The sequence below is a fragment of the Tyto alba genome, unplaced genomic scaffold (genome assembly GCF_018691265.1).
Source record: "Tyto alba isolate M040663 unplaced genomic scaffold, T.alba_DEE_v4.0 Super-Scaffold_5, whole genome shotgun sequence".
Taxonomy (NCBI): domain Eukaryota; kingdom Metazoa; phylum Chordata; class Aves; order Strigiformes; family Tytonidae; genus Tyto; species Tyto alba.
Genome location: NW_024881326.1, coordinates 2,339,708 through 2,352,183, shown reverse-complemented (window position 1 = coordinate 2,352,183; position 12,476 = coordinate 2,339,708). Strand labels below are relative to the sequence as shown.

The 12,476-nt window shown below is 37.6% G+C and overlaps 1 protein-coding gene across 1 annotated transcript; it reads right to left on the bottom strand.

Moving 5' to 3' along the window:
* Nucleotides 1-907: 907 nt before the first annotated feature.
* On the bottom strand, nucleotides 908-10,636 carry CDX4 (caudal type homeobox 4). The gene is made up of 3 exons (XM_032983443.1): nucleotides 10,120-10,636; nucleotides 4,952-5,097; nucleotides 908-1,144 (listed from the first exon to the last, which is right to left on the bottom strand). Exons 1-3 carry the CDS (start codon nucleotides 10,547-10,549, stop codon nucleotides 938-940), a joined length of 783 nt encoding a protein of 260 aa, XP_032839334.1. The 5' UTR covers nucleotides 10,550-10,636; the 3' UTR covers nucleotides 908-937.
* Nucleotides 10,637-12,476: the final 1,840 nt, after the last annotated feature.

Sequence of the window (12,476 nt, the reverse complement as noted above, 5' to 3'; positions counted from 1 at the left end):
ATATTTTTTACCTTTAGCCCAAAATGAGCGTCACATATAAAACCAGTGGCTCAAGACTGCTACTAATTCACTTAAAAGGTTTAGAGATATTAAACAAATTCTTTATTTGCTTTTTGGTGGTTTGCTGGAAGTAACAGTTCTGTTTCCATTACATTGGTGCTCACATTTTTGAGCAATAATATGTGCATTTGTTGAAGATTGAAGTAATACTTACATCTTCCAAACTATTTGGCATTTACTAATGTGCATGACAAATTGCCGTGTTTCTTAAAATTGAACAAATCTTGACAGGCTTGGTATGATATTATATCTCTAACTATCACTTAGCAGATTGGCATGCTTGAATACAGTTACATAGGGCAAAGATTTGGTTTATTTAATTAAATGCAATATGTTGGAATAGCAACATTGTTATGTTTCTTGCGTGTTTAAAATTGTTTTCAATGTTTTTCTTGTTCAAAAAGTACCATTCTTTTCAGTACACTTAAGTGTGAATATTTATTAACATCTACGGTTTACTCTAATTATATAAAATGTAACAAACCAAATACACCCAGCATCTTATATTTTATGCAATAATACTCTATTTTATAATCAGTTCACTTAGTTTTCTGTGTATATATATGATCAGACTAGAACTACATTTACCTGAATCTTCAATTGTATCATTCTTTGTGTCAGTGTCTGAAGCAAATTAGCTCCTACTTAAAGATTTTGAGTGATGAATCTTAGCAGTGCAAGTTCCCTGAGATTTCTGTAATAATTAAAATATTTTTATAATAGTCCCAGATCCTGTACTTAGAAATCAGCACTCTGGAGACAGGTAAATGAGAATGGTCCTTTGCACAGTGGAGTTTTCAAGGGCTGGGGGCGATGGTGGTGAAATCCATTCTTGCTTTTTTTTTTTTTTTTTTCCTTTTTTTTTTTTCCCCTCTGTTCATTCTGAAACTATGACTTGATGAATGTCATTAGGCTGTAATCCATTTATTCCATGTGGCGGTGGGAACAGAGAACTAGATATTTCATTTGGACTGAGTGAGCCAGAGTCACTCTGAGCTGAGCCCCCGCTGCCATCAAACTGAGATATTTTCTTCTTGATCATTTTTCTTTCTTTTGCTCGTCGATTCTGGAACCAGATTTTCACCTGTGATGTTATGAATGATATCTGATTAATTCAAAGTAGTGGTCAACTTTTTCCAGTAATAATAGCATTGAAAATATAGATATATTTTTAAAAATTATAAAAAAACATTAAAAAAAAAGCCAAACAAAAAAACCCACAAAAAAAAATTAAACACCAAACAACAACAACAAAATAAACTTAAACCCCAAACCCAAAAAAACACAAAACAAAACATTGCATTTGTGCAGTGAAAAATTTTTTAGCTACTGTATATTCATCTTCTGCATCATAATCAATAGAAAATTAAATTATTTTCTTAGACCTGCTGTAAAGTGAACTTGCTCTGTTATATTTAGGAACACAGCAATCAAGTTATTCATTTAGACTCAGGGTCCACCAGGTTCATCATCTAAGCCTTGACAATGGGGTGTGTCATACTTTAAGATGATGTAATTATGGAATAATTTTGAAAATTTCTTTATCGTCTATGTTACAGATTAATTCAAACTCAATTAGTGAGTGTTATTTTTCTTAATTTATATTGTGAGTGATTTTTATGTGTATGTATAGTCTGTATTTTAAAAGTCTTGATTTTTTTTTGTTACTAGATTATATATTTATATATGTATTTTACAGATAAATATTTACTATGTCGCGTCTATAAATAAAAGTATCAGCATTACTTAATGACAGTGACTTTCCCAGGATAATTGTGCATATGTAAAGACTCCTATCTGTTTGAAATCTACTTTTAGTTTAAGTATCTGTATTTTCTTTCCTAATGTCAAAGTGTGAATGAGTAGAAAACACAGACTTCCTTATCATTAATTTTAAGTTTTTACTTTACAGTTTTTCTTATATCCTTTAAGGTGTATTTGATACAATATGATATAGAAAGTTGTACCATTCCTTTGTATTAAAAATCTCATTATTATTTTCTAGTTATTTTTTTATTATCTTACTGATAATGACAGTAAGAAGCATTTAGCTTTGTCATGAGTCCTGTAGAAATGCAGATTCTGTCTACATATTTGAAGGGAATTTACCAGTCAAAAATTGGATGGCTTTAAGAGCAACAGCTATGTGAAAGGAAGCTGCTGATTTTATGCAGAATCATTGGTCACTTCAGGCATGTCTGTGTTCTAAATTAGGCAGCTTGCACAACATTGAGGTAGAAGTTTTGAATCTTTTGTAATTGCAGTTTTCTGAAAATTTTCCAATGCAGCTGTATCCTACTGTATAACAAACTTCAGTCCATCAATAGATGTGGTGCTGGTGGATAACAAGAGCAACTGATGTCATCTACCTGGACTTATGCAAAGCATCTGACACTGTCCTGCACAACAGTGTCTCTAAATTGGAGAGATGTGAGTTTGGTGGATGGAACACGGGTGGATAAGGAATTGGCTGGATGGTCACACTCAGAGCGTTGTGGTCAATGGCTCGATGTCCCAGTGGAGAGCAGTGACAAGTGCTGTTCCTCAGGGGTCAGGGTTGGGGCCGGATCCGTTTAATGTCTTTGTCAGCAACATGGACAGTGGGATTGAGGGCACCCTCAGCAAATTCACCCACGACCCCGAGCTGTGTGGTGGGTGACACGCTGAGGGCAGGGATGGTATCCCGAGGGACCTGGGCAGGCTGGAGAGGGGGGGCCGGGCAAACCTCCTGGGGTTCAGCAAGGCCAAGGGCAAGGTCCTGCCCGTGGGTCGGGGCAATCCCCAGCACAAACCCAGGCTGGGCCCTCGAGGAGCGGCTGGAGAGCAGCCCCAAGGAGAGGGGCTGGGGGGGTTGGTGGGGGGAAAATGACCGTGAGCCCAGAACCCACCCGTGCCCTGGGCTGCAGCCAGAGCAGGGGGGGCAGCAGGGCCAGGGAGGGGATTCTCCCCCTCTGCTCTGCTCTGGGGAGACCCCCCTGCAGTGCTGGGGCCAGCTCGGGGGCCCCCAACAGCAGAAGGACACGGAGCTGCTCGAGCGGGGCCAGAGGAGGCCACGGAGATGCTGGGGGGGCTGGAGCAGCTCCCCTGGGGGGCCGGGCTGAGAGAGTTGGGGAGGTTCAGCCTGGAGAAGAGAAGGCTCCGGGGAGCCCTTCGAGCGGCCTCCCAGGGCTTAAAGGGGGGACAGGAGAGGTGGGGAGGGACTCTGGGTCAGGGGGTGGGGATAGGAGGAGGGGTGATGGTTTTAAACTGACCGAGGGCAGACTTAGATGAGATGTAAGGCAGAAATTGTTCCCTGTGCGGGGGGTGAGGCGCTGGCCCAGGGTGCCCAGAGCAGCTGTGGCTGCCCCCTCCCTGGAAGGGTTCAAGGCCAGGTTGGACGGGGCTGGGAGCCCCCTGGGCTGGGGGAAGGGGTCCCTGCCCGGGGCAGGGGGTGGCACTGGGGGGGCTTTAAGGTCCCCCCCAACCCAAACCGCTCCATGATTCTATGAATGGTAGATGTGGTTTTTGTTGTTACTTTCTGGGACCACTTACAGTCTGAGGGCTGCAATCTGTGTACTGTTTGGGTCTGGGACTGAACATCACTGCACTTCAATATATTTATAAAAATCCAGTGCCTGATCCTAAAATACCATTGGTTATCTATGCATCCTTACACTTCCAGCCTCACTTGGTCCCTCCCTATTCCATGTTCTTTCATAGCCTTAATGCAGAAGCAGAGGAGGCCACTAGAAGAGGAGAATATTTTAAAGAATTGAACATGTACATTCAGAATGAACAAAATTTTGTAAAATTCTAAAAGGAAAGATCTCTTGTTTAAATTTACCTGGGGGCAATAAATCTTGTTTCTAAGTTATGAGATGCTTTATTCAGTATTGCAAAATCTTCCCTCGTTCTCCCAGTTGTAGCAGAACCATTGCAATTCTGTTGTATAAGGAGGGTTGGATTCAGCAGTTACTATATTTGCAGACTGCAGAGCTGTGCTTTGTAAGAGTGCTCTCCAACACAGTGATTTTAGGAAATTCTTTATCCTGTATTCCTCTAGTCTTTGTATGAACACATGTAAGATATCTAGGCCTCTGCTCAAGACACTATCTTTATTCAGGACAGAACTTAAATATATACTTGATATGAATGAATGCAGAGCTTTCCAAAGAAGCAATGGATCTAAGTATGCACTTGAAAATTTCCAGAATGGGGAGTCTTGGCTACATATATATGGATAATAGGCATAAAAATTTGTCACCAAGTTTTATACCTTTAAGCGTCATGCATATAGTGTGCATGAAATACTACTATAGGTGTAGTACCTGTGAACATAATAGCAAAAAGAAATCCTGTCTTGGAAATCAGAGGCTGTAAATACTCCTTAAAATGTGCTGAAATCTAACTGAGGAAGAACGTGGATTGTGGAAATAGCGGCAATAAGCTAGTAACAAAAAAATATAGGTATCTCGTTTGCTCCTTAAATTCTGAGTTTTCATTTTCCTGGCTTACCGCTGAAACGTATCCAATGCTTTGGATTTTTTCTGGCCACCATTTTTGTGTGATTGCAGAAGAAATAGAATGGTGAATGTCATAACTATTGAGAACATAGCTAAGATAATGTTAAGATGAATTGTTTAAATTCTAGCTGTCTAGCAATCTGTTATGCATAAAAAAATAAGTACTTTTTCTACTGTAATTGAGTTTAGTGACCTACAATTGGAAGTTTCTGTCAAAGTAGCCTATTTATTAATTTGCATTTGTGTAGTGTATTCTCTGTGTGTCAAATGTATTCAGAAACTATATCATGGGTGCCTTCACACTACTTTTAGATCCAGGACGTGAACGCTGCTCGCGTCCCCTGGCAGTAGCAGTGTCTGCGTACGAAGGGTGGATAGTCTCTGTGTACCTGTCTTTCAGATAGTCCCAGGTTTGCTGCAAGTTCTGACTTTCTCCTTATTGTAATGTATCTGTTGCAGTGAAATTCCTTCTCTAATTCTAGTCTCTGATGATCTGTGTAAACAACTCGGTACTTTTCTTTTGTTCTTGTTTTACCTGTTTAAGAAAGAAATATTATTAATATGTTGAATCTTATTTTCTATAGAATCTTTCTTTCAAACATCTCAAACATTTTACAGACATTAATTAAACTACAGAGTATTTGCATGAGATTGTTTCTGTGTTATAGAGAAGGAATATGAGGTGCAGGGTGAATAAGTGAGTATTGGTTATCATAAGTGTCTTTCCCTCTTTATCTCCCTCTCTCTGTAAACATACATTTAAATGTAAAGCTCTTATGTGAAAAATGCCCTGAAGCTACTTCAGTAATCCATAACTGTACATAATTGGTGCTGGCTACATTTGATCTCAAAGGGGGGTTCAATTCAGTGCTCACTGAAGTGACTTCTGTGTATGCAGAGGCATGAATACACAGGATTTTAAGACTGAAGTTCAGTCACAATTTGTTTAGTGGTACCGTGTCCTGATTCTTTATTTGAGTTTTTAAAGATCACCTCTCTAACACAAAGAAATGTCCTACTAGAAATGCTTTTGCTTTCCTGTGTGGCCATAGGACATGCTTATAGGTTCAATAATAATTTTAATTTATTTTTTCAAAAAGGTCCACTCTTGCAAGATGCTGAGTGCCTGTAGAGATATTACTGGGGGTACTCTGTGTGCTGAGCTTCCCTTTCCAGCTGAAGGCAGTTAGCAATTTGTAAGATGAGGCAATAAAATACTTGTAAAAGGATTTCAGTATCATCCTCTCTCTAATGTATAAAAGAAATAGTCTTAGATATATTGGATAAATACTGTTAAGAGAAGCATTATGAGATGTTTAGAAGATATTTCTCATTTCATAGACTTTTTTAAACAACTCCATGTAATAATAATACAGAGAATACTTTTCAACTTATTTGTTCTCCTTTGCACTTTCAGCAGACAACTAGATAGTTTTCCTTTTTCTTCTGATCTTCCCAGGTTTTTTTGATGTGAGTTTTCTGGGACAAACTGTAGGACAAAGACTCCTTTAAAGTGGTTCCCTAAAATCCATTGAGGTGTTAAGATGGAGCACACGCCACACAAAGGAGCAACAAGGAGATCTTATCAAGAACCCCTTTCACATTCAGAAACACAAGCCAATTGGTTTGGAATTTACAAGCCCTAAACAAATGTCAGACTCTTTCATCTTAGCAGAGGAAAAAAGGGCAGAAATAGATGAAGGAATATTTTTTCCTCAGTTCTCTTTAATTTTGACCAACACTGAGGATAGATTATGATTTTTTTATCTGAAAGCTAGAGGTAGACATAGCTTAAGACATTTTGAGATACCCATAATTAAAGATGTTTTCCCAAATCCTATGTCACTGACTTCTAGCATACAAGGTTTTCCTGCCTAAATTTGCAGGACTAAAACAATCATCAAACTAAGTTTACTTTTTTTCAAGGTACAAATTGTTGGCTTTGAAATATTTGCTTTAAGTGATAGTTATAATGTTAACAATAGTACAGATATTCGGGTTCCTTGTAAACTGAAGACTTAGAAGGTAATCTTTGAAAAAAGTTAAAATTCAACAGGGTTATTCCGGCTTCACTATAATCAGCAAATATAACCATGATTTGAAGGGGTGGAGAAAAGGAGTAGTTTTCCCCATTCCCCTTGGTCATAAAATTCACAGAGCATTTCTTCTGAAGACAATAAAGCTAGGAGAAGGCCTCTTTATTTGCTGTGAAAATCATCACCCTTTCCGGCAATATAACTCCTGAAGAAAAGAGGGAGAAGGAAGAGACAAGGCTGCATATCAAAGCAAAGTGAAGTGTTAAAAGGGTCTGTTGCCTCAATATGACAGATAGGCCTCAAAACCTCAGACAATGTAGGCCAGTGGAAAATAGATGTCACAACTAGTTTACAAAGAAAAATAAATTAGCATCAGAGCAGAGGCCTGGCCTTTTTTCCTGCTTTTCTGTTTTGCTTTCTGGCTGTGTTTCTGCTGTGATGTAATGTGATTTTCTTGTACATCACTGCTTATTTAAACAAAGACATAAAATGTGTTGACTATAGTTTGGGTTTTTTAAAAAAGATGAGTCTGGTCTTTCAAAATATAAAAATAATGTTGTCCTTTTGTTTAGTCCCCTTATAGTTCATTCTCTTTCTGAGAAGAGTCACTGCCAGATGAAGTTTCATATGAAGTTTTAAAAGATGTAAAATCTCCTTTCTGGGCTCTTGTTTAGATACCTTCTTTTCAGTAAGTTTCATGCTTTGAAGGCTCACTCTCATTAAACACACATTTTACACTGTTGATTACACAGTTTTTAGAAATTAACTGCTCTGAAGTTCTGCTCTTACAAGGCTGAAGCTGATAGGGCATTTTGTCATTGATTTTTAGTAAAAACAGGATCAGACTGTAAGGAATATAGTAGATGTTCTTTAACTCATGTTCTTTTGCTCAGCCTGTTTGGGAAGATATCTTTACCAAGCCCACTTTCAGTGTTTGTTTTTTTAAAATTTCTTATTGCCTCATATGTTTGCAATGTCTGTGTATTTGAAATAAAAAAAGTTTTGGTTTTGAATATAAACTTATGGTCTTTTAGTAAGAGGATATATAATTTCAAGTAAAATTTTATCTGTTGAAAGGACATAGTACTTCAGTCTTTGTGATGTTATTTTATCCTGAGAATTGACTCGGACAGGTAAAATTTCGTTTCACTTTTCCTGCAATTTAATTTTTTGTATGAAATGCTAAATATGAGTATTGAATCAGAATGTAGTGTATTTAATAGAATCTAAATAGAGGGGGGAAAAAGCACCATTAATATCCCCTCCCCCAAAATAATGCCCATTGTCTTTAGGACAGTATTTCGGTAGTCTCCCTCATTTAATCAGATGTGTTTTGACTTCTGTTATTCCATGCTGCTCACTTACACTGTTGTGAGTACACACCACTAGTGAAGTTAAGGACGTACACATGTTTTTGTATGTAAATATATTTGTAAAGTTTAGGGCTGTAATTCAGAAATTTTGGAGCAATGAACTGTATTTAAGCAGTGATAATATTGAAGGGGAGGAGCCAGTAGCTACTTTGATAGCATGAATAATATTATGGCAATAAGGAAAACAGAGAGCAAGACTGATACAAAAAGTGGTTATAATGGCATCAAGTAAATTTTCTTACATTATCTTCCAGAGAAAGCATTGCTAATTTAATATGTAGCTATTATACGGATAATTCTACCCTTGTCGTTATTTGTTTGAATTTTAATTTTCACAACTTTTTATGTGTCAGTATTAAAATCTTCCAGCTTTTACAGTTAACGTTATTTCTAAAACACCAATGAAAAGCCAAATCTATTCAGTACTTTTCTTGTTTTGCAAAATACCACATTTGTGCTTTACTCTCCCAAAGCCTTTTCTTAAGCTGGGTTGATGTCTCAAGCCCAATTCTGTGAAGTCCTGAGCTGTTTTTAACACTTCAAAGGACTGGGCTCTAGGAATTCACAGCCTCAGGACATGTGTCTATTGACAGACCCCGTTTCACCTGTCCAGTATTGTTCATAAAGTATTTTGACATGTGTGTGAATTCTGCGTAAGTGCTTTTCAGACTAGAGATGAATTTGAGCGCATATCTGCTTTTCTGAATCGCACATATATTTTATGAAGCTGAGCAAGCATGTGAGAAATCTTTCAGGGTCTTCCATGTCTGTGCAGTAAGTGTAAAACTGGGATTTAGATTTTTAAGTCTGTTTTATTCTTTAAGAATGGTAATGTTTAAAATTCAGTGATAACGTGACAGAGAGAGGGGTTGCCTCATTGACATTCAGTAGCCTCAATTGAATTTGGTCTACACTTAAGTCTTGCATCACTTCTACACCTGGAAATCTCCAATGATGTTAATGAAGTTGCTGCTGATTTACATGAGTATACATAAGGGGGGGAAAAACAGACTATAAATCTGCCTGGCTTTGAAGGCCTTTGTCGAGGCTCCAAGTGGAAGGATGGCATTTTGATATCTTAATGTTCACTAGGTAGTTTTTATTTAGTAACAGTGGGAAAACAGTGTGTATCTGCTTTATAACTAAGAAACAATTACCAGACTATTTTTTCTCTTGAGTAATAACCATTTGAAGGAGGATTGTGTCTCAAGCAGCAGTGCTGATTTTCTGTGTCTTCTAAGATTGCTTCAATTGTAATTGCTCTTCTTTCTTCAGAGCATTTTCTTTGATGCTCTCTAACACACACTTACTACTTTTAACCTTAACAATAGATCTAGCAAACCTTGCTACACCCAATTTACACCTTGGGAATATACACCGAAAGGTTCATCTGGCATATGCAGCTTGTAACAAAAACAGGCACATCAATGTCTGACATTTGCAAGAAAGTGATTTTTAATTGTGTACTTATGGCAAGCTGGAAAATTCTGATACGTGAGAGAAATATGTAAAACCAATCTGAAACTAAATGCAAAGGACTGAGATATGTGGTCTGCAAACTAAATAGTCTGAGCTGATCATTTAAGTCAGATTACTTCTCTAGGAAGAATGTCTTCTCACCTAATAAATCTAGATAGAAAAAAAATAAAAGACACAGAAACAACAGCAAAAGATTGCATAATCACTACAGTTGGATCAGAGCAAATAATTTTCTTTAAAAGTATTGAAAAGTCTGTAAAGATTTAAAAAGAGCAACCTGATTTTATATTGGTATTTACCTTTTATCAAAATCATTATCTAGTGTTTTTGTCTATATCTGTTAAATTTTGCTGCATTCATTGTGCCATAGCATTATCAAGAGTATCATGTTTTTCATCCAAAATGCTTTACAACAAAGATTCCTGGACTTGAGTGAGATGTAGCCATATCTAAACACAACAGTCATTCCACTATAGTAACCCTATAAAGCCTTTATGGGACGAAAGTGAAACTACTGCAAGTTTAGTTAAAACTGCATTAAACAGCAGTAGGTTAAATAAATGTCATAAATGCCCCACCAACCTATGTGCTTTAAGTAAAGTTAATTATTTATAAGATCAGTGATAGCAGAAGATGCTTTCTCAGGTTGAAAGTTGAATATACGCTTACCAGTAGTGTTAGCTTGCACCGTTTTCCTCATCCATTCGTAAGAGCTGTGCCGTTGGCTGTTGGGAGAGATTTGCTGTGTATTAATTGTATCTACAGGAGGTAACCCCCCAGATCCAGCAGGATGGAGGGAGCTGTAATCAGCAGAACTGTAGGAGACCTGTCCAGGAGACGAGCCATTGAGCTGTGCAGCAGCAACCGTGCTGGAAGGTCCTGGGCCGTAAGCGTTCCAGTCCTCCCTCTGTGGGCCATAGGGAGATCCCCAGGTTCCCGCAGGCTGTCCATGGGTGTCCAGAGTTGGCACAGGATGATATCCCATGTAATCTGAATAGGGTGGAGTAGACACAAAGTTCTGCACTGGCAGGTTGTTGTTCCCCCTTGCAGATCCTGGATACATGCTGTTCTCTTTATCCAAGAGAGAGCTCACGTACATGATTGTCACAGGTTGTAAATACGCTGTCACAACATCTTGTTCTTCTGTATTTTCTTTTGCTGCTTAAAAATAATTGTGTTTGATTTTCTCTAATAATGCCACTCTGCTTGGATTCTTCTACTTCATCCTCTTTTATTATCAACTGTGTTACCAGGTGCTGGCGGTAATGGTTTACCAAGATCTTGTCTGACGTCAGCCTAACTGCCTGCCTCATAATTACATTTACATTCAAATGAAGGGCTGACCAGCCCCACCTTTCTGCTGGTTCTGGTGCTTTCTCTTTTAGAGAACCTTTATCTAACCTATTACCATTCCCTGATACTTAGCAGCAATTCCAGTACTGTAAGATGATGCAACAGTTGCTTGTATTTGTAACCTAGTAAATGACCCTTTTTTTTTTTTTTTTTTTTTTTTTTTTTTAAGAAAAGACATTGGTAACTATAATAGTGGTGTTTGGTGTTCAGGTGATTCTTGTCTGAAACCTTTATTTTCTGAGAGGTTATCAATCAACAAGTAAGTCTGTTATTCTTAATTTCTCAGATACTCAAAAAAAAAATTAATTTTTTGAATAATTGTAAGTCAGTAACTTCAGAATACAGAGCACTTTGTAAACAGCATGTCTTGAATATAACTGTCTCAAAATTTTTCCCCTCATTGATGTTTGTAAGTGGTTTTTCAGCATGGGAGAAATTAAGGCTCTAACTGTAATGCACATGTTCACATTCTCCCCAGGCAGAGTGATTTAAAGAGATCCCTTCATCTGGTGGCCATCGCAAATGGATACATTTTAAAAATGAGACAATTGGTCTTCCTAAAAAAGATGGTGCCAGAAGTACAGAGAAAATGACTGTAAAAAGTAGTGAAAAAAATCTTTGATTAGGCCCCATAATATTGTTGGCTTCTGTCTCAAACTGAAACCAACCTTTATCTGCCTGAAAGGCTGGGTTCCTTCCTCTGAAATCCCAGTGTAGTTGTCTGTTTTCAGTGGTGGCAGCTTACATAAGTGAAATCCACAGGGAGAAACATCTGGGTTATCAAGTCAGTGGATCAGAATTGCCTTGATGCTTTTTAAAGCGCCTGACACACGGGTGTTCTATAGGTCAATGTAAGGGTTCCCACTGAGAAAAATTATTCTGAAGGTGCTTTTATGTGTCATTATTAAGAGCTTGATATTAATGTGGGAGAACTAAACCATGCCTTATGACTTGAGAATTGCATCTATATGGTTGTCTACCTACAATTTGTAGGGTGAATTTGATATATTTTTTATCTTGGATGAGTTTCTTTGCCATGATCTATTTGTCAAGGGGTATGCTTGCAAAAGAGGTGCAAATTACAATGAGTTGTTTCCCTTTACAAAGGTGTGGTTTTTCATGCAGTATCCTTTGTATTTTGACACTACTAGTATTCACACATCCCTTCTAATTCCAGCACTAAAGGATTCTAAGTGTGTACTTAAAGACAGGAAAAATATTCCTCTTCTGGATTTTTTTTTTTTTCCCCCGAGGAAAGAATTTTTACTGAGAAGTGTAGCAAAATCTTTATAATTCATTTTGCTATATTTACAGAATTCTTTATTAATTCTTGGGATCCTGAGAACATTGAGGAAAGTTGCATCATGGGATAGGACATGGAAAAAGTAAGGTCTGTAATCGGTGTAACTTTATAAAAAAAAACAATAAAAAAAATCTGAAGAGACTCTTATTCCCTTCATCTTGAAAAAAAAAGGAATTGTAATACAATTTCTGAGAGCCTGCAGGCTTTTTAATACTGCTGTGTACTAAAAATAACAAAGAACTCCACAGAGAATCATCCAAATTAAACAAGATATGTTTCACATCCTGGAAGTATCCTTGGAATTTTTTGGTCTATTTGTGAGCGTTATGGCAGTGGTTAAATTCCGATGTGTTGCTAAATGTTACACAGA

Coding starts and splice junctions, on each gene's coding strand:
- CDX4 (XM_032983443.1), bottom strand. CDS start 10,549: ATGTACGTGAGCTCTCTCTTGGATAAAGAGAACAGCATGTATCCAGGA. Junction 5,098..10,119: donor GGTGCAAGCTAACACTACTG/GTAAGCGTATAT, acceptor TTTCTTAAACAG/GTAAAACAAGAACAAAAGAA. Junction 1,145..4,951: donor TGGGACTATCTGAAAGACAG/GTACACAGAGAC, acceptor ATAACATCACAG/GTGAAAATCTGGTTCCAGAA.